This window comes from Hibiscus syriacus, unplaced genomic scaffold (assembly GCF_006381635.1).
Source record: "Hibiscus syriacus cultivar Baekdansim isolate YM2019G1 unplaced genomic scaffold, ASM638163v2 tig00005939_pilon, whole genome shotgun sequence".
Lineage (NCBI taxonomy): Eukaryota > Viridiplantae > Streptophyta > Magnoliopsida > Malvales > Malvaceae > Hibiscus > Hibiscus syriacus.
Genome location: NW_024062073.1, coordinates 1,009,213 through 1,030,659, shown reverse-complemented (window position 1 = coordinate 1,030,659; position 21,447 = coordinate 1,009,213). Strand labels below are relative to the sequence as shown.

General features: G+C 34.6%; 1 protein-coding gene and 1 pseudogene across 3 annotated transcripts; both read right to left on the bottom strand.

Moving 5' to 3' along the window:
* Positions 1-1,477: 1,477 nt before the first annotated feature.
* On the bottom strand, positions 1,478-3,768 carry LOC120200373 (annotated as a pseudogene).
* Positions 3,769-7,733: 3,965 nt separating this feature from the next.
* LOC120200372 (TBCC domain-containing protein 1-like) lies at positions 7,734-20,712 on the bottom strand. 3 transcript variants are annotated; one of them, XM_039201245.1, is made up of 10 exons: positions 20,168-20,711; positions 18,906-19,046; positions 18,081-18,461; positions 16,796-16,900; positions 15,713-15,853; positions 8,976-9,179; positions 8,773-8,865; positions 8,478-8,589; positions 7,995-8,047; positions 7,738-7,910 (listed from the first exon to the last, which is right to left on the bottom strand). In XM_039201245.1, the coding sequence occupies exons 1-9, from the start codon at positions 20,651-20,653 to the stop codon at positions 8,004-8,006; spliced, it is 1,707 nt and encodes a 568-aa protein (XP_039057176.1). In that variant the 5' UTR covers positions 20,654-20,711; the 3' UTR covers positions 7,738-7,910; positions 7,995-8,003. The 3 variants fall into 3 exon arrangements, with proteins under 3 accessions (XP_039057177.1, XP_039057175.1, XP_039057176.1); XM_039201246.1 differs by having other exon boundaries at positions 7,734-8,047; positions 18,081-18,465; positions 18,910-19,046; positions 20,168-20,712; XM_039201244.1 differs by having other exon boundaries at positions 7,737-8,047.
* Positions 20,713-21,447: the final 735 nt, after the last annotated feature.

The window sequence follows — 21,447 nt, the reverse complement described above, 5'->3', positions numbered from 1 at the left end:
TTAAGCAAAGAATGCACGTATCATCAATATTCATACCAAACGACATCAGCCGAATCTTCGTTGGAAGCCTATCAAGCACTGTCATCCAAGTTCGTTGGAGTGCCAAATCAATTTATCCCACGACAACCCTCACACCATGCTCACGAATATTTTCTCAAACATCTGCAATCCAAACAGCAGGACCAAGCAAGGCAGCAGCAGCCTTGTACCTCAGGAGCAGTAAAGAACGCCAAATCCACCCACAATTAGTCGAGCAACTCGCTTGCCAAAAGGAACCACCTTTTAACACATACAAATTAATCCAGGCAATCCAAAGCGACCCATCATTCAAGAGAAGACGTTAAATCAAATAGATCAAACACGCCAATTCCAATACCTAATGTCCTTTAACCTCAAACCACCTTAATTTTTAGGATGACAGATCGTAGTCCAGTTAACCCGAACGCCCTTCACGGGCTTATCCTCTTCCTTCCAAAAGAATCGCATACAAATACAAAGCTGGTTTATTCTGTCCAAAACCGCACAAAGAATGACCACTTGCCTACTCCAAAAAACCCTGGATTCCAAAAATCACTTATCGAATAATTTGAACTCTCGGCATATGAAAGTTGCCTAGCTTTCCAACACTATAACTTCCTGGATATTTTGTCAACAAGAGAGTCACAATCACGAATCGTAAGCGTCTTAGAAATCAGAGGAATACCAAGGTACTTGACCGGCAACACCCCCGCTTAATCCCTTCTGAATAGACTCAAGGAGATCCACCTCCATGCTAGAAGAAAAAATTTCAGATGGATTTAGCTTCAAACCAGGGAACTCGTAAAAACGCGATAGCACCCCCCACACGCCTTTCCCTGAATACAAATCCCCTTTCAAAAACACAGGTCATCCACAAAACAAAGGTTAGTGAGATGAACACTTTTTTCATCAATATAACAATATATTTTAACGCCCTAATTAATTACGAAAATCTAATGTATTAAGTTAAATAAAAAAATTGAAAAGATTTAAAGTATATTGAATAAAATAGAATAGAGTAAAATTGAGTTACCAAATTCATAATTTACCGCTTGATATTAATGTGAGGTTTTATATTCACTAGCCCTTGTTAAGAAGAAATTTTAATTAATTTTTGGGTTGGGTTTGTTCCACTTTTATGTTTAAATCTTTTGTGTTCAAATAAAATAAAGTTTCTTTTGTATTATTCAGTCGATTGAGTCTTCATATAATTACACATACATTTTGTTTATGATGTGATTAAACATGGGTTAACATGATTGGTATTGACTTAATATGATTAAAATGATTAAACACACGTGTGTGTATTGATTCTACAGTGACAATCAGGTCATTCTTATCGGGTTCGGGTGAAGGGATCCTTCAGTAGGTTCTATTGGAAGCATTGTTTCTCTTCTGTGCCAACTGTGAAGTAATATGCTAAGAGGATTTTATTTAATGTAAGGCTGGGCAGTTCAACAGCTAATTAGTACGGCCAAGGGTACACCTTGGCGATAGTTTGGGTTAATCCCACTCAGAATTAATGAACCATAACATCATATGCCTGAAAACATCATTAGACATACATGAACGACGACCATTGCGAGCTCAGAGCGACCAGTGAATATGATGCATGGAGTCGTCATATGGCACCCTGGACTGCTCAAGTTCCGAGTATGGTCTCCGGCTTTGTTGAGACAACTCAAGGCTGCTAGAGAATTGACAGATACTGGGATCCGAGATTCGACCCAAATCTACATGAGGTGGGATCTCATGAGAACTGCAAGCAGTCATTGCTATTGAGACCCCAAGAGGCATTTGAATAAGGGTTCACAATCACACCATGAGGTGTTGCTGGTTGAGCCGCAGAGGACCCTTCGCTTATCATGCCACTTACCCAGAAACTTGAAGCCAGGTGTCTGGAGCCCCATGTTCAATTTGACAGAAGAGAGAGAGCACGGCTTGAGTCACCAAACCCCGTGAAGCACTCTCCCGGAGGAATCGCAGTGCCGGAGAAACTAGTCCCATGCGGTGAGCCTTGCAGGAAAATGTTGTTCGGAGGATTGTTGGAGTCATTTCGCCATGGATGTGGAAATGACGTTCCAGTAGCTGTGTTTCGATGTTGGGGTATGCACTCTGATGAACTACCTGTTGGCCACCCGTCGCAGCCAGAAAGTCTTGGGTACGCTGAGAAATCCAAGACGAAGTTTCCACCTCTACTGCCGTTCTCTGTATCATAGCAGCCACCAAATAAACAAAGTTCAAAAAACAAGCGGTAATCACAATCCAAAACCAATAATAGATGATGAGAGCCCACCATAAGGAGAGGAAAATAATGATCCAGAGGTCAGTTTCCTACGTCGCTTGTTGTGACCTGCGAGTCGTCTACGGCAACTCCGTTTCCCTTTATCGAATTCCGAAAGCTGATGAAATCTGGATAGAGACTACAACAGATGACGATAACGATGATACAACAAGGAAATTCCAAATTTACTTGCACAGAGGAAATCAAACCCGACAAGCAAAAATCAATGCCAAAAACCAAAAATTACACTCAAAGCTCCACATCTGAAGCCCCTACAGAGAGTATAAGCAACACGAGGTAGCTTCTATGAAACTAGTGAGCTATCGGATAGCAGCCGTTACACAGCGGTAAAGGTGCTGTCCGAAACTATCATTGCACAACCATGATACCCGTAATGACCGCAATAGCACCTGTTATTATCATAATCACAGTAAACAATACAACTGAAAAAGCAACCACAACCTGATACCCATAATGACCACAATAACAAACTATTATCGTAATCACGATAAAAACAAAACAACTGAAAAAGCTACCGCAACAGCAATAGTTGCGGTTTAAATCCTGGCCTAAAATAATCGAGACCGAATTCAGTTAAGCTCAATCAACCACCGAATAACCTAATAAATAATAAATAAGAAAAATCACCATCCTAATCCATAAGTACAAAAACAGAAAAACTCAAGACTAATAAATAGCAGAAAGTAACAAGCTCTGTAAAAATAAGGGTAAACACATTTTATATCTAAATTATCAGTTTTAGTCTATTTTAGTATCGAAACTTTTAATGTTTTAAAATCATATATAATGTTTAGTTTTTGTTTTATTTTAGTACCCAATACTTAAGCCTAGTACATAAACTATCAATTTTGATCTGTTTTAATACTTAAAACTTTCAATTTATTTTAAAAAACTTAATGTTAAATCTTGAACAAAATACTAAAATGAAACAAAAACCGATTCGATTAGAAGAAACAATGAAATCAAAACTTAAACCCAATACAACTCAAAACCATCAATCATTGGCACAGATAATTAACAAATTACTTGATAAACTACTAGAAAGGCCAAAAATTAGGAGGAATTTGGAGGGCGGACCTGCTACACTGCTGACAAAATCTTTGGTCAATGCCGGCAACAAGGACTTTAGATGACTTAGAGTGCATACAACAAACCTTATGCCTTGAATAGCAAGCCTTAGCATCGCTTAGATCCACTTTACACCCTTCTACTTGACACCTTAAAGGCTGAGCCCCTTGCACCATTCCACTACCCCTGCCCTTCCTACCCGACCCGGATGAGCTTGAAGACCCTTCACCGGACTTGGTTGTTGTCCCCATGATTGCAGTGGTGGATGCGGCGGCGAAAAAGATCTTTTTTCCGGCGTTGAAGCTGTTGAGTGACTCGGCGGAAGAGTTAGTGGCAGAACATCCTGACTCAGTCAAAGAGCCCGAACCCATCTCCATGAGCTTTCCTATTGTGGGTCATAAAAATAAGCAATGTTTTCAAAACCGGACCAGACATTGAACCGGTGAAGATATTAGTTTACTGGTTCAATCGGGTTCAATCGCGATTGAACCGGATTTTATATAAAATAATATTTTTTTTTAATTTTACATAATATTCAAAGCAATATTAATATATATGTAACACTTTTTTTAAGTTTACAACATTAAAATGTATAAAAATATCACAAGTCATAACATGTATAAATGAAAAACCATAAAATCAAGTGAAACAAAATGATTCAAATCAACTACAACATAATATTTATGGTAAAACATATTAAATAATAAATATAATTATATAACTATAATCAAAAAAATAAAATTGTGACTTAAAAAAATCATAACAAATGATGTTATTTGGTTTAATTGTTTAAAAAAAACAATCACACATGACTAAGAAACATAGAAGAGTATCCCAAAAGTTTAAAGAGTAAAAATATGAGAACAAAACAATCTCAGATGGCTAAGAAACATAGAAGAGCATCCTAACTTACTTCTATAAATAATAGAGGTAATTTGACATTCAAAATCATGGAGCCTTTTGGTGAACACAAAGCGAACTATTCTTTCGCTTCAATTGAGCTCAAATTTTAGGCTTCAATCGAACTTCTAAATTATTTTCTGAGTTCGAGCCTTTTCGATTTCAAGTTTTAATATTATATTTCGAGTTGATAATTTTTAGCTCGTGAGTTTTTGAGTCGAGTTGAGCTTATTTTTAAAGTTTTCGAGTTCGAGTCGAGCTCAGCAATATTCGAATTTGACTCGGCTCGTTGAACAAACGACGTCGTTTGGTTTAATTTTTTTTTAAAGAAAAAAAGTGAACCGGCGGTTCAAATCGGTTTTGCCGGTTTTCAGTCGATTCACCCTGATTTTCCCGATTTTCAGATGATTCTTCCGATTATTTACCGGTTCTGTGCTAATCCGATTTTGGGAGTTAACCGGACCGGACAGGCCACCGGTTTACGGTTCAACCGGTCGAACCGGTCGGTCCGGTCCGGTTTTAATAACATTGAAAATAAGACATAAAGTCTTTGTTTTTTCACCAAAAATATATTTTAGAAAACAATTTCATAAAATAAATTATATTTTTTAAAAAATATTTTTTTAAATATTTACGATGTTTGGAAGATATTATTTAAATCATTTTTCACTAATTGATAATTTTTTTAAAATTATTTATTACAAATAGTAAATATAAATAATATTATTTATCATAAAATTTATTATTATTATTTTTAAAATATTAAAATTATTTATTTATTTTAAAATTTTATTTTTATAATTTTATTAATAAAAATATTAATATTGATATATTTTATTGAAATAAAAATATTATAAATTATATTAATTATTTATTAAAGTAATAGTGTTATATTGTATTTTAAAAATATTAATTAGTATATTTTAAATATCTTTATTAAAATATTATTAGATTATTATATTAATATTATTATTCATTATTAATAATTTAATAATATTATTTCTATGAAATTAATAAATAATATAAATTTTATTAATAATTTATTATATGTCATTAAAATATAATAAAATATCTTATATTATTATAATATAATTAATTATTTTATTATAATATTAAAAATATAATATTATATTATTAGAAATATTAATAAATATATTTTAAATATTTTAATAATTAATATTTTGATTAAAATGATATTAAAATATTTTATTAATATTAAATTCATAGAACAAAATTATTTTGTATATTTATTCTTTGAAGTGAAAAGTTCGAAAAATGACTTAAGGAAAATCAGATTGTAAGTCATTTTTCAGAAAACACAAAGGAAATTCTGTTGACTATAAAAATGTTTTACGTTGACCAACTAGTTTTCCTCCAACCAAACACTGGAAAATGAGGAAAACATTTTACATGAAACAAACGGACCCAAAATATGCTCGAGTCTGATTTACTATAATCGGTGCACTTTCAACAGTTGGATCTGATTTTATTTATCTTTGGTTGAATTTTATGATAAAGTATATAATCTTAAATTATTAATTTTATTTATCTTTTTTGAATTATTAATTTACTAACGCTTTCTGTAAAAAAAAATTACAATTCTAATTACAAATTTTTATTTTAAATTAAGATATTTTTTATTTTAAATAAAATTAGTGAATTCTATAAAATATAGATAAATAATTACCAACTATAAGGTATATTTTATTAAATTCATTAACCAGTAAAAATTATAAAATAATCCTTCGACTATAGAATGTTGTTTTGCTAAATCCCTCGACTATTAAAAGTTACAAAATGATTGTCCAACTATTTATTATGTTCTAAAATCATTTTTTTGTTAAAAAATTGATGATTATATAAGTTGGACGTTAACATAATGATTGAGATATGATAGTCGTTTGATATTTTGGGATCAAATTTTATCATATCACAGTTAACAGGTTGACGTTCAACTAAGAATATCGTAAATTTTTTAATGAAAAAAGACGGGTTTAAAGCATAATGAATAATCATGTGACCATTTTATAACTTTTAATAGTCGGTGAACTTAATAAAATAGTAACCTAAAATTAGAGGACCATGTGTATACTTTACTAAAAAAAATACCCTAACATTTTATTAAATAACCTGTTTTATATTTATATTTTATAAAAAAAGGCATAATTCTAAAGAAATTCCCTCATTTTATTGACTGGCTACTTTTTATATCTATATTTTATAAATATTTTATTTTAAAACAAAATAGTTTTCATTTTAGTAAAATCTATAATTTATTAACGGTTAATATTTTTTGCTCACAAAGTAAATACAATTAGACTAAAATATTGATGTAGTATATCAGGATGTAAATAATTGATAATGTGTCTTTCAAAAAAATTGATAATGAATTGGGCAAATAATATACCTCTTTGAAAGGAAAGTAGAGTATGTCCTTCATTTTTCTTTTCCTATTTTATTTCATCGATTTCATTATGTTTAATTATAAAATAAGTGTTCAAATTATACTATTTTTCTTAAATAAATATTTAAATTTTCTTTTGAATCATTTAGGTACCTAACATTACAAACGTTATTATTTTAGGTGCCGTGACCGTAATTGTCGTTAAATTTCTCTGTTAAGTGATATGTGTCACGTTTTGGTAATTTAAAAAAGAAATTATTTAAAATTTAATATTATATTTAAGGAAAAAAATTGGAACACTTTAAAAAAATCCCATAACTTCGAAAATCCTCATCCCTTGAGTCCATGTCAACCGACATCTGTCACCTTTTGGTGTCGATAAACCTCCACATAGGGATCAATAACCCTATGAAATCGCAACCAATCGTCATGTGTACCCAATGAATCCAACACTGAAAATCATAATCCCACGTGATCTCGACCACAAGTATATGACATATAACTAGAAAAATGACAAAAAATATGTTGGCCGATTAAAGATTTAAGGTTTTTAGGTATTTAACACTCTTTTGTAATTTAAGAGAAATTAAGATTTTTTATAAATATATTTTAAAAAATTATAATTTTCATAATTACTAATACGTGACACATGTTATTTAATAGAAAAATTCAACGTCAATCAGGGCCCGAACCTAAAATGAAAATGTTTCTAACATTAAATACCTGGATGATTTAAAAAAAGCTACGTCATAATGCCATTAGTGAACAAAAACGGCTGAATAATAAAAAAAAAACACTAAATGTATTAAGTTTTATTAATTAATTTATTTTAAATAAATGCGAAAGACATTTGGCATAACTTTCACAGGCAGTGCCAAACAATAATCCCTAATAATTTTTATATCCAAATCCAAGCACATAATTTAAAAGCTTTGAAGCATGTAATCAACCTTACCTAATTGACCAACATATCATGGAGAGGCCACAAATATTGAAGATAATAACTCAAAACAGGGAACCAAAAAACCTGGAAAAAAGAAGAGATTCAACTACACATGGCTAGATCATGGGGATGAGAAAAATTCACAAAACAATACCATTATTTCCCTTTCCATCCAAAAAAAATATTACAATGAGATTAGTAGAGGCATATAATCAGATTGCATTGCCAATCCATAGTGCCGATCCGAATTACAACGGGTGATTATCGGCTGCCTGTTGAACCCACAGGAGGCAAAGGGTTTGAAACTGAAAGAAAGCCATAAACCATTCTTCTATCCTCTAATAATGCAGATTTACCTTCGGGTATCACTCGCCTTGTAAGCAGTACAACTGACGGATATTTCCCGAAGCTGCAATTGTATTACGGGAAAAGAAAAACGAGATTTACGTAAATCAACCATTCACTAAAAGGCTCTCTTAAGATCATAGCATACAGTTCAATCCCAGCATTTACTGATCTCCTAAATTAGGTATGTCCAGCCCTCAATTTCACTTAAAAATTCACAAGGCAAAAAGAGATTGGATAAGGCAAAAATAGTCAGAAATCAAATGCAAAGACTAATGAGAATGTGTGGGAACATACTCAAACCAAGAGGAATTTAACCGTTATTCATCAGGAATTGGTAATCTTCAGTCACAAAAATCTTGAATTCAGTAAGAAAGGACCATGTAATAATGCCAGACAGCATCATATCATGAAAAAGATCAGGACCCTTAATGAAAATCACCACTTATAGAAATAAAAAGAACACAACAAAACGGATAGAAATGATGGATTACCGTATAACCAGTCTTTGAAGTATACATGAAGTGCACATGATAATTCTCTTTTTCGATTTTCTTCAAGAGGAGCTTCTCTCAGTATTTGCTGTATCTCACCTAAATTCTTTTGCTGTTGATTACAATAGGAATCAATAGGAAGAAAAACAAAATTTCAGTTAATTCAAATACTAGAAAGATCAATAAAACCAACCAGTAGTTCTAAACACAAAACATTGCTTCTATCATGCAGATATAACCAATTCAACATATAAAGTCAAATTTTGTACTCATCGGATGGGCTTAGTGCACTTACGTTTCTCTGTTGAGATGCGAAATATGGATCAGGTAAGGGGTACGGATTATTCCTTGTTGACCCAGTGAGTTCACCTTTAAACCAGTTTGGAATCTGTGCATTGAGAAATCTATGTCAAGTACATGAACAAATTATAAAAAAGGTAACAGAGAAGGAAGATATAAAAACATCCCAAGCTAAGCTACGAGATACATAAAGCATACCAGAAAATTTGTGAACTGATCAGGATCTAGGCGTGTAGCAGGTTCGGTCTGAGCATCGGCAACTCCAGCAGGATGAGATAATGAATCATGCGGATCAGCCGCTCCGAGTGCCAAAGGTTCATCCCATCTATTGATAGTTGCCACAATGCCGACTTCAGTCATGTGTTCCTCCAACTGAGAATAGAATGTGTTATATGGTGCCACCTGATGTTAAGAAAAGAATTTCCCAACTGTTAGTCTACCTGAGTATTTTTTTTTTTGATAGAAGAGTAGGCCTCATTAAAAAACCCCTTCTAACCCTCCATGTTATGTCAGTAGCATGAAGGATCTAGGAAGGAGGAAAAGAGTGCCTAGAAAATTTTATTCATAAGAGCAATAATACATAGGTAGAGCATAACAGACTCCAAAACCTCCAACTGAAGAAAATAAGACTTAACTCAAAAACCTTACAACACAGGAAATTACATTTCCTACAAATCAACACAACCAATATAAACCAAGAAATCACCCTATGCCATCTTTAGCTAGTTTATCAGCTTCCCAGTTTGCCGCCCTCAAAATATGCTTAATAATAATATCCTTTCTTTCCAAAAGCGAAACTATATCGTTCACCAAGGATAGAAACATAGGGGTACATAAACCCGGATTCTTGATCCACTTCAGAGCATTAATTGAGTCAGATTCCAGAATAAACCTCTTATTAGAAACCGAACCTAGTTCTTCCATAAGACAAAGCCCCCTCTTAATCGCCAACAACTCTGCCATGATAGGAGGACCTCCCCCTACTGCTTCAGAGAACCACTGAAGCAACACACCTCTACTGTCCCGAATCAGACCACTAATACCTCCTTTATCCCAGCCCGATACCATCACTCCATCAACATTAAACTTTAAGAACCCCTCCGGGGGAGGAACCCAGCAAGAAGATTGAGAGCAGCCCTTTCGTTGTTTTCCCCTCGACTCAGCAAGTTTTAAATCGCCTACTAGGGAATCTAAAGGAATAACCACATCGTTAAACCTTGCAACAAACCAGGAAGCTACTCTAAATCGAACAATGAAAAACAGTCTGACCAAATCCAGCTTTCCTTTCTAAAAGATAATCTCATTTCTACATTTCCACACTGACCACCACATCGTTAAACCTTGCAACAAACCAGAAGCTACTCTAAATCGAACAATGAAAAACAGTCTGACCAAATCCAGCTTTCCTTTCTAAAAGATAATCTCATTTCTACATTTCCACACTGACCACATCACTGCCCTTGGAATGAATTTCCAGATCGAAGATTTAGGCAGTAAATCATCCCACAAAATGAAAAAATCAGTGATATTCTTAGGAATCACCAATGACACATTCCACATTTTCAAAAATGTTGACCACAGGCCCCACACTATCTTACAATGCAGAAATAAATGTGAAATCGATTCCACCTCTCGACCACACAATACACATAGATGATCAACAATCTCTGTCACACCTCTCTTCAATAATTCCTCTTTAACCGACAATCTCTGATGCACTAATTGCCATACAAACGTTTCCACCCGTGGAGGTGCAATCCCTACCCAAATATGTTTTTCCCAATTCTCCTGATTCTGCCCAGACCCATCTTGATCAATGAAAGTATTAATACAAGATTTCGTTGTAAAGCAGCCCTCTCCATTCCCTAACCAAATCCAACAATCATCTTCGGCAGGATATAGGGAGATATTATTCAACATAGTAATCAACTGTAGCCAATGTTCAATTTCCCAATCAGCCAAATTTCTTCTCATTTGGATGTCCCACACCCACCCGAGTCATTCTCCCCAAACTCCATCACTTTACCCTCTTATTGTTAGAAAGAACATAAAGTCTAGGGAACAAAACTTTCAAGGGAACTTCACCTAACCAAACGTCATTCCAAAACTCCATAGATACCCCATTCCCTGTCTTCAAACGCATATTCCTTCTAAAACAATCTCCAAAACCATCATTGTTGAAAAAGTTTTTAACCATACCTTTCCAAATCCACGATGCACGGCCTGACCAGGAATTCCCCATCATAATGGAATTTGGATCCAAATTATAAATACCACACACCACTCTCTTCCACCAAGACTTCTTTTCTGATGCAAGCTTCCATACCCATTTCCCTAGCAAAGCTCTGTTCAACAGTTATAAATTTGGGATCCCTATACCCCCAATTTTTTTGGTTTAGTAACCAACTTCCAATTGACCCAATGGATTTTTTTCTTGTCAGTCGACCCCCCCCCCTCACAGAAATGAAGCCATGATAGAATTAAGTTTTAGTAACACAGAAGCTGGAATTCTGAAAATGGACAGAAAATAGAAGGGGAGAGAGCAGAGTACCGATTTGACCAACACCACCCTTCCTGCTAACGACAAGGAATTAGCCATCCAACCACTCAATTTCGCATGAAATCTCGCCACTATTGGCTCCCACATAGCAACCGAATTCCTCTTGTACCCCAGAGGTAAGCTTAAATATTCTGATGGAAGATATCCTATCGAGCAACCAATATCATTTGCCCAAGTAGCTAACTCTCCATCCTCAACATTAATACCATAAATCCTGCTTTTAACTAGATTTAGCTTCAACCCCACCAAAAGCTCATAAATTAGCAGCACTCTTTTAACATTCCTCAAATCACGGATAGAACCTTTACTGAAGATTATAAGGTCATCCGCGAATTGTAGATGTGATCACTTAAATGCCCTGTCATGAACTCCTAAATCAAAACCCGAAAACAGTCCCATTTCCACAGCTTTAGTCAACAACAAATGCAGCAACTCAGCAGCCAAATTGAACAACAACGGCGAAAGCGAACATCCCTGTCTTAGACCCCTAGTTGTTTTAAATTTCTACGTATGATACCCATTTACCAAAACCGAAATCGAAGCTGTTGACATACATTGATACATCCAAGACCTCCACTTGTCACCAAACCCCATTTTGCTCATTATTTGCATCACAATTGGCCAATCAACCGACCTTGAAGACTACTCCCTTCAACCCTTTCTTTCTCCAAAAGTCAATACTTTCATTTGCAATAAACGAGCAGTCCAATATGTTCCTTCCCGGAATGAAAGCGAATTGAGACGAACTGATAATATCGTTAATACACAAACTCAATCTTCTAGCTAAGACCCTAGAAAGAACTTTATATAATCCCCCCACTAGGCTAATTGGCCTAAAATCTTCCAACCCCTCTGAATTTGCCTTCTTAAGAATAAGGGAGATGAAGGAAAAACAGCATCACATCTTCCTTCAAGAAATTCCAAAACTTCTTTAAAAACCCTAAATTCAGACTATCTGGACCCGGAGCTTTATTACTATCAACATGAACAATAACTTCCCAAACTTCCTCTTCAGTAAATGGCTTCTCCAATGCTGAACATTGACCTACCGAAAGTTTAAGAAATTCCAGATTTAACTCCTCTGTCTCCAGTGTGTTTGGTTACTAAACAACCCCTTGAAGAACTTCACCACTTCAGCTTTAATTGAACTAGGATCTTCAATGAATTCATTATCAACTTTTGAGGGATTTAATACAATTTATCCTCCCTCTAACTGTTGCACTGTGATGAAAAAATCTAGTGTTCTTATCACCCTCCAAACTCCATTTCAATCTAGACTTTTGCAACCAAATCGATTCTTCCTTCTTTTGTAACTCCCATAATTCTCTCTTTGCTTCCACAATAGCATTCATTGATCCCATGGAAATCCCTTGTTGCAAATCCATTTCCATTTCCTGGATAGCTTTCTCCAACGTTCTTATTTGTCCTGGTAGCTGAAGAAAACCCTTACTAGACCATTTCTTTGCCACGTCCTTCACCCGATTAAGAGTTTTGACAATGGACATTGATTTCTCCTCTGTACCCAATTTGAGCAGCTCCTTCTTCATCATCTCACTAAACCCTTCCTCCTCCAACGCATAATTAAACAAGCGAAACGACTTCGGCCCCCAATTACATCCCTTATTCTCCAGCAAAATAATATTGTGATAAAAAACGGACCTTGGTTGCAAAATTTGACTAATCTTGGGAAAATAAGAAAAATAACTCTGATCAACCAAAAATCGATCCAAACTCTCAAAAGTGGGAATTTCCCTATTATTACACCACGTAAACTGACCTCCGACTAAAGGCAAATCAATTAAATTCGCCCTAGAAACAAAATCTCGAAACAGACTCATTGATACCGAATTCACAGCACCTCCCAGTTTCTCTTCCTGAGTATTAAAGTCCATAACAGAAAAAACACCCAAAACCAACTCAAAAGAATTTCCCAACTGCCAGTCTTCCTGATTGTTGAAGTTCATAACTGTGATACTATCCAAAACCAACTAAAACAATAGCGAGATGGGTCTAAAAAGTGAAATTTGTCACTAAAGATCTAATCAATTATCTGTAATGGTCAGGAAGGGTGCATATTCTATTTTCCAGCACAATTAGATATTAAATATGCTAAATATAACCTTAGAGGAACTACACATTGAAAACCCTAATGTTCTATATTGTCTAATTAAATAGTGACAGTAGCAATTAGAACTAAAATAACCAGAACAAAATCCCCCAAACCCTGGTATGCTATTAAATAGATTTATTGCTAACTTTATTGTTTTTACTTAATTAATAGGTTTCAAAAACTAAAAGTTTCTACAACCCATGTATGTTTAGAGTTCCAACTTCCATCTTGTTTGCATCCTCAGTTCCATTAAATTACTGTTGTTTTCTCCCTAAACCTCACTACTTGTGTATATATGCTTACCTACCATACTAATTGATGGCTATCAAGAAAGTAACTTTTCCTCTTCTTTGTAACAATCTTAATATTATTGAGGAAGTACACAAAATATGTTGAAAAATTTTACAAAATATTTTTTTTAAAAAGCACATGTAGATAGACATTTTATGTCCCTAAAAGTGGAAATAAACAAGGTAAGCAGGAGAAGAAATTTTTTGTTCAAGTGTTTTGCTAGAATCCAACATCACTTAAATAAGCAAGGCAGGGAAGGGATATAGTCTATTGATACCCTCTAAGCTATCTCCTTTTGCAATCATCTACGCACATTATCACACGCAGAGCCCAAGTCAATAGCCATTGGGATAACATGGCCTATTTTATAGAGCTTACTAGATTTTACCTTCAAGTCTATCTTTAAGGCCCATCAGAGTTTATGATTTAAGCTTTTAAGGAATCTATGACTTCTGACGGAAGCTCGATAAAGTTTGCCTTCTGCTTGGAGGTTGGTTAACATAGCCGAGTGTTATGGCCCCTTGTTTGTGATCTAGTCACCGGGTGATAAATGAGAACACTAGATGTAGTTGCCTTCCTTTATTCTTGGAGCCACATATGATGTTTGATAACTCAACTCATTGAATGGAGATCGAAACCTTAAGGAATCATTAGATGAGACCAAGATCAAGATTTTTAGGGTTTTAATAAAATATTGACTTTAACTTTCATTCATGCCAATTAGCCTATTTAAATAGAGGTTATATAGTTAACTTCAAATAAATGACTTAAGCTAAAAGGGAAATGACTCTTAGTGATATAAAATACTCAAAATCTCCACATACTTCTAATAAATAATAAAATGATCCTGATAATAAGAAACAAATATCTTCGTAAAATAAATAATAATAATTTGACTCATAACATCAAGCTAAGCTTTAACACTATGTTGAATTCCTTTCCCCTGTCAATTATCTCTTCTTTAATACTAAGACTAGTAATCATCAATCCTCGGAAGAGGATACTTATTCCTCCCTGCTACATTATTTAATTGATGATAATCCATATATTATTGCATAGATCCATCTTTCATTTTCACCACTAGCACTGGTGCATCCCAGATGACACGCTTGGTCTAGAAAGTCCCTGATCTTAACAATTCTAGTAATTATTCCTTTAATTATCTAAGCTCAATTGGAGCCATTCCATACGGGGTTATAGAATAACATTATACTGGATAGTACCTTTATTTTAAATTCTACATTTCAATATGGAGATAATCCAATTAACTCTCCATGTAACCCCTATGGATGCACCTATTGGTGTTCTTTTAATCATGAAGGGGGTTTTTAACGAGGCCTCCACTTCTTATCAAAAAAAAAAACCTATGGATATTCTTGAATAGTTGGAATATCTTCCAACTTAACCTTGAAAGCTTGAGTATCCACCTTCTTTACCATTAAGGCTTAACAACCTTGTAGCAATAACTCCATAGCAGTTACTACTAAAATCACATTAATAAACGGATTTACTCTTTTTCCTACCAAAATTATCTCGATACTTTTTTTTGATAAGAATGGTAGGCCTTGTTAAAATATCTCGATACTTTTCAAGTTCTTTAAAATCAATATCTCTAAGCGATAATTCATCGTAACATGGTAGGAGGCCACTAATCCATACTAAAATTTACCTTCGAAAGGTCATTCTATCGAGTCCTAAAGCTTAGCACTTTGAATCTTTAACAGGCAGTTGTTGTATACAAATATGACTCACCCTCACACTCTGGCCTAAAAGGTTAGTCACACATGTATCACTTAGGATCAGTTCTAACCGAATGTCCTTTTTCTTTAGCCAATATTGTACTTATGTATGACCGAGGGTTTCTTTAATCTTACGCTGGCTCTTCCTATCTCATCTCAAAACTCAAGTGTGAACTACGTGATCACATTAAATTCTCATTGCATTGGCCAAAAGGGATGCTTGAGGATCACTCACCTGTAGCTTGTGGTTATCGCCAACAATAAGGGGTCGTTGGTTCACTCCCAAATAGAATATACACTCACGGCAATTGACAATGCAAACTCGTTTTGAAGCTATAATCACATGAACTCGTTCACAGTGTTCAACTCTTACTGCCTGCAATAATGATAACGAAAAAAATCATATTATGTTTATTGGCAAGAGCAAATCATTAATTGAACTAGAAAATGGACCATTTGTTCAGAGGTAAAAAAATTAGGTTGATTGTTTTACGAGTATGTGTAGAGGAGCAGATAAACCATTTCCAAACGAAAGAACTATAGCAAACAAAAATACAAGATGGAAAACACTAAGCGGAACCAAAGTCAAGATTTAATAAATGACTTAACACAAAGTTGAAATAAGCAAATATCATGTAGGACAGGAAAACATCTACAGCTGATTTAACAACCTTAGCAATAGAAACTGATTTGCACAATGAACGGCCATATTTCTTCATACAAATTCTTTTAGTAATTTTGGCATTGCCAGGAAATGGGATAGAGATGAAGAGAGGTTATTGTTCAGCAAAATATGCAATGGAGCAGAGATGAAGAGAGGCAATTTTTCTGAAAGTTCTGATACATTTGTTGAACATGCATTCAAACAAAAACAGACCAACCAACCTTAGAATTTCGAATGGAGAATACAATGTCTATACATTAGATCTACAGATGCTTCAAACATGAATTCATAGATTACTGCTAGATGATATGCAAATGGAATCAAATATACACATATAACCATATCCTAAAAGTCGTAACATGACGAATCAAACAGCAAGAAGCCTGATCGCCTTTCAATAGCGTCTTTGATAACGAATAAACAATATAATAAATTCTTTAATAGTGGTGTCCATTTCCCAGTCAGTATAATAGTGAATGAGTATACTAATGAAGAGACATCAAAATAAATCTACTTCCAGGATGCAATTTAAAATATCAAACAGCAATTGAGTGCATCAATACAAAGTTAAAAGATGGAAACAATTTTGTATCCAAATTCCACATTTTAGTAGTTCTACTACTCCAAAATTAGTGCAGCGTAAAGGCAAAATACCTTGCCAACAGCTCCAAGAACTATGGTAGCATCAGAGCATCCATAAATGGTGGCATATCTTAAAGGTGCTAGAACATAAATGACTGAATCATGGCAATTAATGACCTGAAATTATAAATCATGTAAAGTTAGAGGTATTTTAAGCCACTAAATACATAAATATGAAAACAATAATCAAGAATCGGAAGTTTTCAGCATACCCTAATATGATTATGTTTTAGTATAAAAGCAAGCTAGGGGTTCACCAAATGATGGGTAAAAGGAAAACTTTATTGAAAGGAAGGTGGTCAAAATGTAAAAGAACAGAAGTGGTTTAACCTCAAGCAAGTGAAGGCTCTTATCCTACTTAGTGGGTTACAAGAAAACACAAATTTTGAAGAAGTGCTAATATTCATCAGATTGCAGATAATGTTTGGAATTCAAGCACACTGTAGACAACATCTGAAAAAAATGTTTAAAACATAGTCAATCTAGGAAGAATTTATCATGAAAGCCTGTAAATTTTGCAATACAAAAAAGCCACAAGGTTGCTGACACTAAAAAGGTAGGACTAACTGCACCGTACATGGAAATAAAAATGCTCTACGCTCATCTTTCTTGTTTCAAGTCATATTATATAAGACTTGTTTGAACTTCGAACTTAGGAGTAGAACCAGATAAAGGTATGTGTCTTACACGGGTATGTTTAATATTTCTAAGTTATTTCATATATTTAGATGATCATTCCCTCCTACTCAACTACTAATGAGTTGGAGATGGGTACTTCAAGGAAAATGAAGAGTTCAAAGTAACATAGTGTAAGAGAGTACCAGTCAAGCCTTGTAACATAATGACTTTTTCTCTCCATATGTACATCATTCCACACATAGACAAAGGATTACAGTAAAGAGAATCGACACCAATTACAATTTACAAACTATTCTAATTCTTCCCATTATTTGATCATAAGTAACACAACAGAAACTATTCCAACCTAAACTGGCATCTTCATCTTGTGTCATCCAGAAAACACGCAATGAAGAGACATCCATCCCAATCTAAAGATGGTCGCATTGATATAACCTAATATGTGTTTCTATTTTCTTTTTTCCCCCTCAACAGATTCTATATGGTAGTCAAATGACTATAAGATGGAGATTAAGAAAAGAATCCAGTAAAACTACCTTCAGAGGTTTAGGTCACTTGCTGCATTTAAATGAGAATCATGAAAAACACTACATAAAAATAACCCATGCATTTCCATTTTTCACTAAATCAGTGCAAGTGCAAATATAAGCCAACTAACCTTCACAGAGGAATTGTTAAGATCTGATGCCTGCTTTACATAAGATGATTTAGAGATGCCCTTAATGAAAAAGGGACTTCTAGCACTTTGTGAGGCTTTGGCTGAACTTGGGTTAGTGTCATCCATAGCAACATCCTGATCGGAATTGCTTGCAAGACCACTTTCTTTTGCAGAATTTTTTTCAGAAACATGCTCCAAAGATGAAGCTATGATCTCTAGAAGCCAATCATGAACTTGTGATGAGGGAACAGGAACAGCAGGCATGTCAGGATCTGAATTAGCAAAAAAAGGAGAAGCTTGGCTTAAAGGAACTCCTTCAGATCCCTTATCACCAAACTGAATCAGAAATCCAAGGTGCTCAAATCCTTCCATAGTTAAAACCTGAAGGAATAGTACTTACATGAGCAAACCAAGCCATAGAAGTGAATGGCAAGCACACATACATGTGCACAAAAAAACGGAGTTGCATATACAACGGCTAGAAAGAACAATCAAGAATGAATAGTAAGAGTGATAACCGTCTAGCAGATAAAAGAAGGATAAAGAGAACATAACAGAACAAATCAAAGGAAAGTCACACAAGATGGGAGAGGCAGATGAAAATGATAACAAAATATGCATAAAATCTCCAATCTATATTCTGAACATTTACAGAGAAATTTTCAGCTAAAAAACCACCGAGAAACAAAAAAAGGCAATCCTTGAGTTTTCAAATTTTTTGTTTTTTTATTGAATTGAGGAAAACAAAACAAAACCCCAAAACAGAAAAAGAACACTCCACCAAACATAATAAGAGTTCAAATAGCAAGAAGGAATGTTACAAACCATAGACTCTTCGCCTTCCCCCTCCACCGGCTCTGACAAAAGAGAGAGGATGTTAGCCAAGTGCTTTTGTAGATATGACAATTGGTGGGCCTCCTCATCAGCCTGTGATGGCATAAACCGGCAGGTGTTGCTGCGGACAAGCTGAAATGAGTGCAAAGGTTAAGCCCAAGTGCTCACATAAACTAAAAGACTCCGGTCATTAACTTCTAACAGCAAATAGAACCATAATAATTGCAAATGTCTACAGACAAGGTAAAATCCATATCAAAGAGATACTCAGCAAAAGAAAAAGGTGGGACAAGCATGAATCATGATAGAAATCCTGCTGTCTAAGATATTGAAGTTCAATGACATCATAAAATTTTAGGATATCCCAAATAACATGTGCCAGCGGCATTAATCACATTTGACAGCCATCTTAAAGCAGTAGGCAGAATTAAATGACATATTTATGTTTTTTCTTTCTAACTCCTAAACAGTTAATAGAAAGGGGAGGTTAAATAATTGAAACAAAAATAAAAATTGACGAAAAAGAGTAGAACTAAAATGCAACAGTAACACTGATGCTGATTAAAAATTAATAGTAAAAACTTGTAATCGTGCATTTGATATTCCAAAACAATTGTATGGTAGTTTTTTTTTGTATATGGCTATTTTCTTAGATTGACTATTTCATTTTTGTCCTTTCTGCCTTTAATAAAAAAAAGCAAGTAGCAAAACAACTAAATAAATAATATTAGAAATATTCTCCCAAAAATAGGGCAAAATTATCTTTTGTTAAACTATAACATGTACCCCAACACAATTGTTTATATAAAAGTATAATCTTGCATTTTTGGTATTGATAAGTTAAAGACTAAGCTTTTAATTCTTCAACAATATTCTTGGCTTTTGTATCATAAAAGACATTCACGCTTCATTTCGAAAATCAAATAAGTGAGTAATAAGAAAAACGCCAAGAAAATAGCCTCAATTATAAAAAAAGATCAACACAATCCTAAAAAACATCGTCCAATATTACAAAACAAGAACAGAAGCATATGATTCTCTCCCAGATGCCAATCAAGAGTTAATTGTCAGTGAATTTTATCAACCCAGCAATGAAGAAGTTCATTTTTCAAGTAGCCATGAATCTGATGCAATTGTTCAAATGATAATTGAATTAAATCATAACCAGTTAACCACCAAACTTTAAAAAATCACAAATCCATTTAAAAACACACATTTCATCAAGGAGGATGGCGAATGATCAAAATCCTTACCTGCAAAGGCGAGAGGGCTGACAAGAAACCGTCGAAAGCCGACGTCGAAGGCCAAACATCGGCAACCGCAGCGGAGTCCTTGTGCGAGCGAGGTAAAAGTCTCTTGTAGGATTGAATGTACAAAAACAAGATCAGATCACGCAAATCGGCGCCAACGGAGTCGACATCCTCGGGGCGGGCAGTGACAAGCGGGTCGGATTCGGAGTGGAGAACCGAGGAGAGAGTATCGAGGATGAGACGCGCATGGTCGGTCGAGGTCTGAAGTGCATCGGAGAGGGCCGCGGAGACGACTCGGTGAGTTGAGGAGGAGGAGGAGAACCGTTGCTTGAGAGGGGTTAGGGCTTGAACCGGGTCGGTGAATACAAGCTTCTGGATTGGTAGGAGGCCGTGCTCGAAAGGCTCGCGCCGCGGATGGAGGAGAATGGTCGGGCTCGGAGTCGAATTCGGGTCGCTCGTTGACGTTGCTGGTTCAATGGGGTTGCTCATCACTTTGGTTTACAAAGAGAGAAAAAGAGCCTTTTTTTTTACCAATGTGAGTTTTGTTTTGCAGGTCTCCGAGAAGGAACGATGTTGTTTGAATTGCGTAGGGGCAGTTGGATGTTATGGGTCGGTCAAATCGGATCGGGTTGAGTTCTCGATTAATATGATACGTGTCGTAATCGATTTTCGGCGATACGACGAGTCTTAACTCATTTTTTAAAAATTCGATTTTGTAAAAAAAATATTTCGGAGTCGTCATCGATCTTTTGGGTTAGGTAAGTCGAATATCCAAAAATCTTCTTTTAAAATTTTTTTTTTAAGAAAAACGTCATTTTAAAAGATGCACTGATCTACGTGTAATCAGAAATTTAGTTTTTTAGTAATAAAAAGGGTTTGGGGGTCGATTACGTGTGGGAAATGATAAACACCCAAACAACGCCCAAAATTAATACTTATCGATTATATATTGTCTCTAAATAGTAAAAATCTAAGAAATCTAAGAGTTGGAATATATATTTAAATTACGATTACATTATTCCGAATTCAATCATACAAAAATTCTAAGGACAAAAATTCTAAAAAAATATATAAAATATTCTTCTTATTTCCAATTGAAGAGAAAATACTCCCTAAAATATTTTAAGACGAATATTTCTCTTTTCAACTGAAATAAAAGGAATATAATAATATTTCATAAGAATTCAAATTAAAATAATTTTTATTCAACCAAACAAAGAAATTAAATTCATTGATCTAAATTATATTATTAGAAAAGATAAATGATATTCAATAATTTAAAA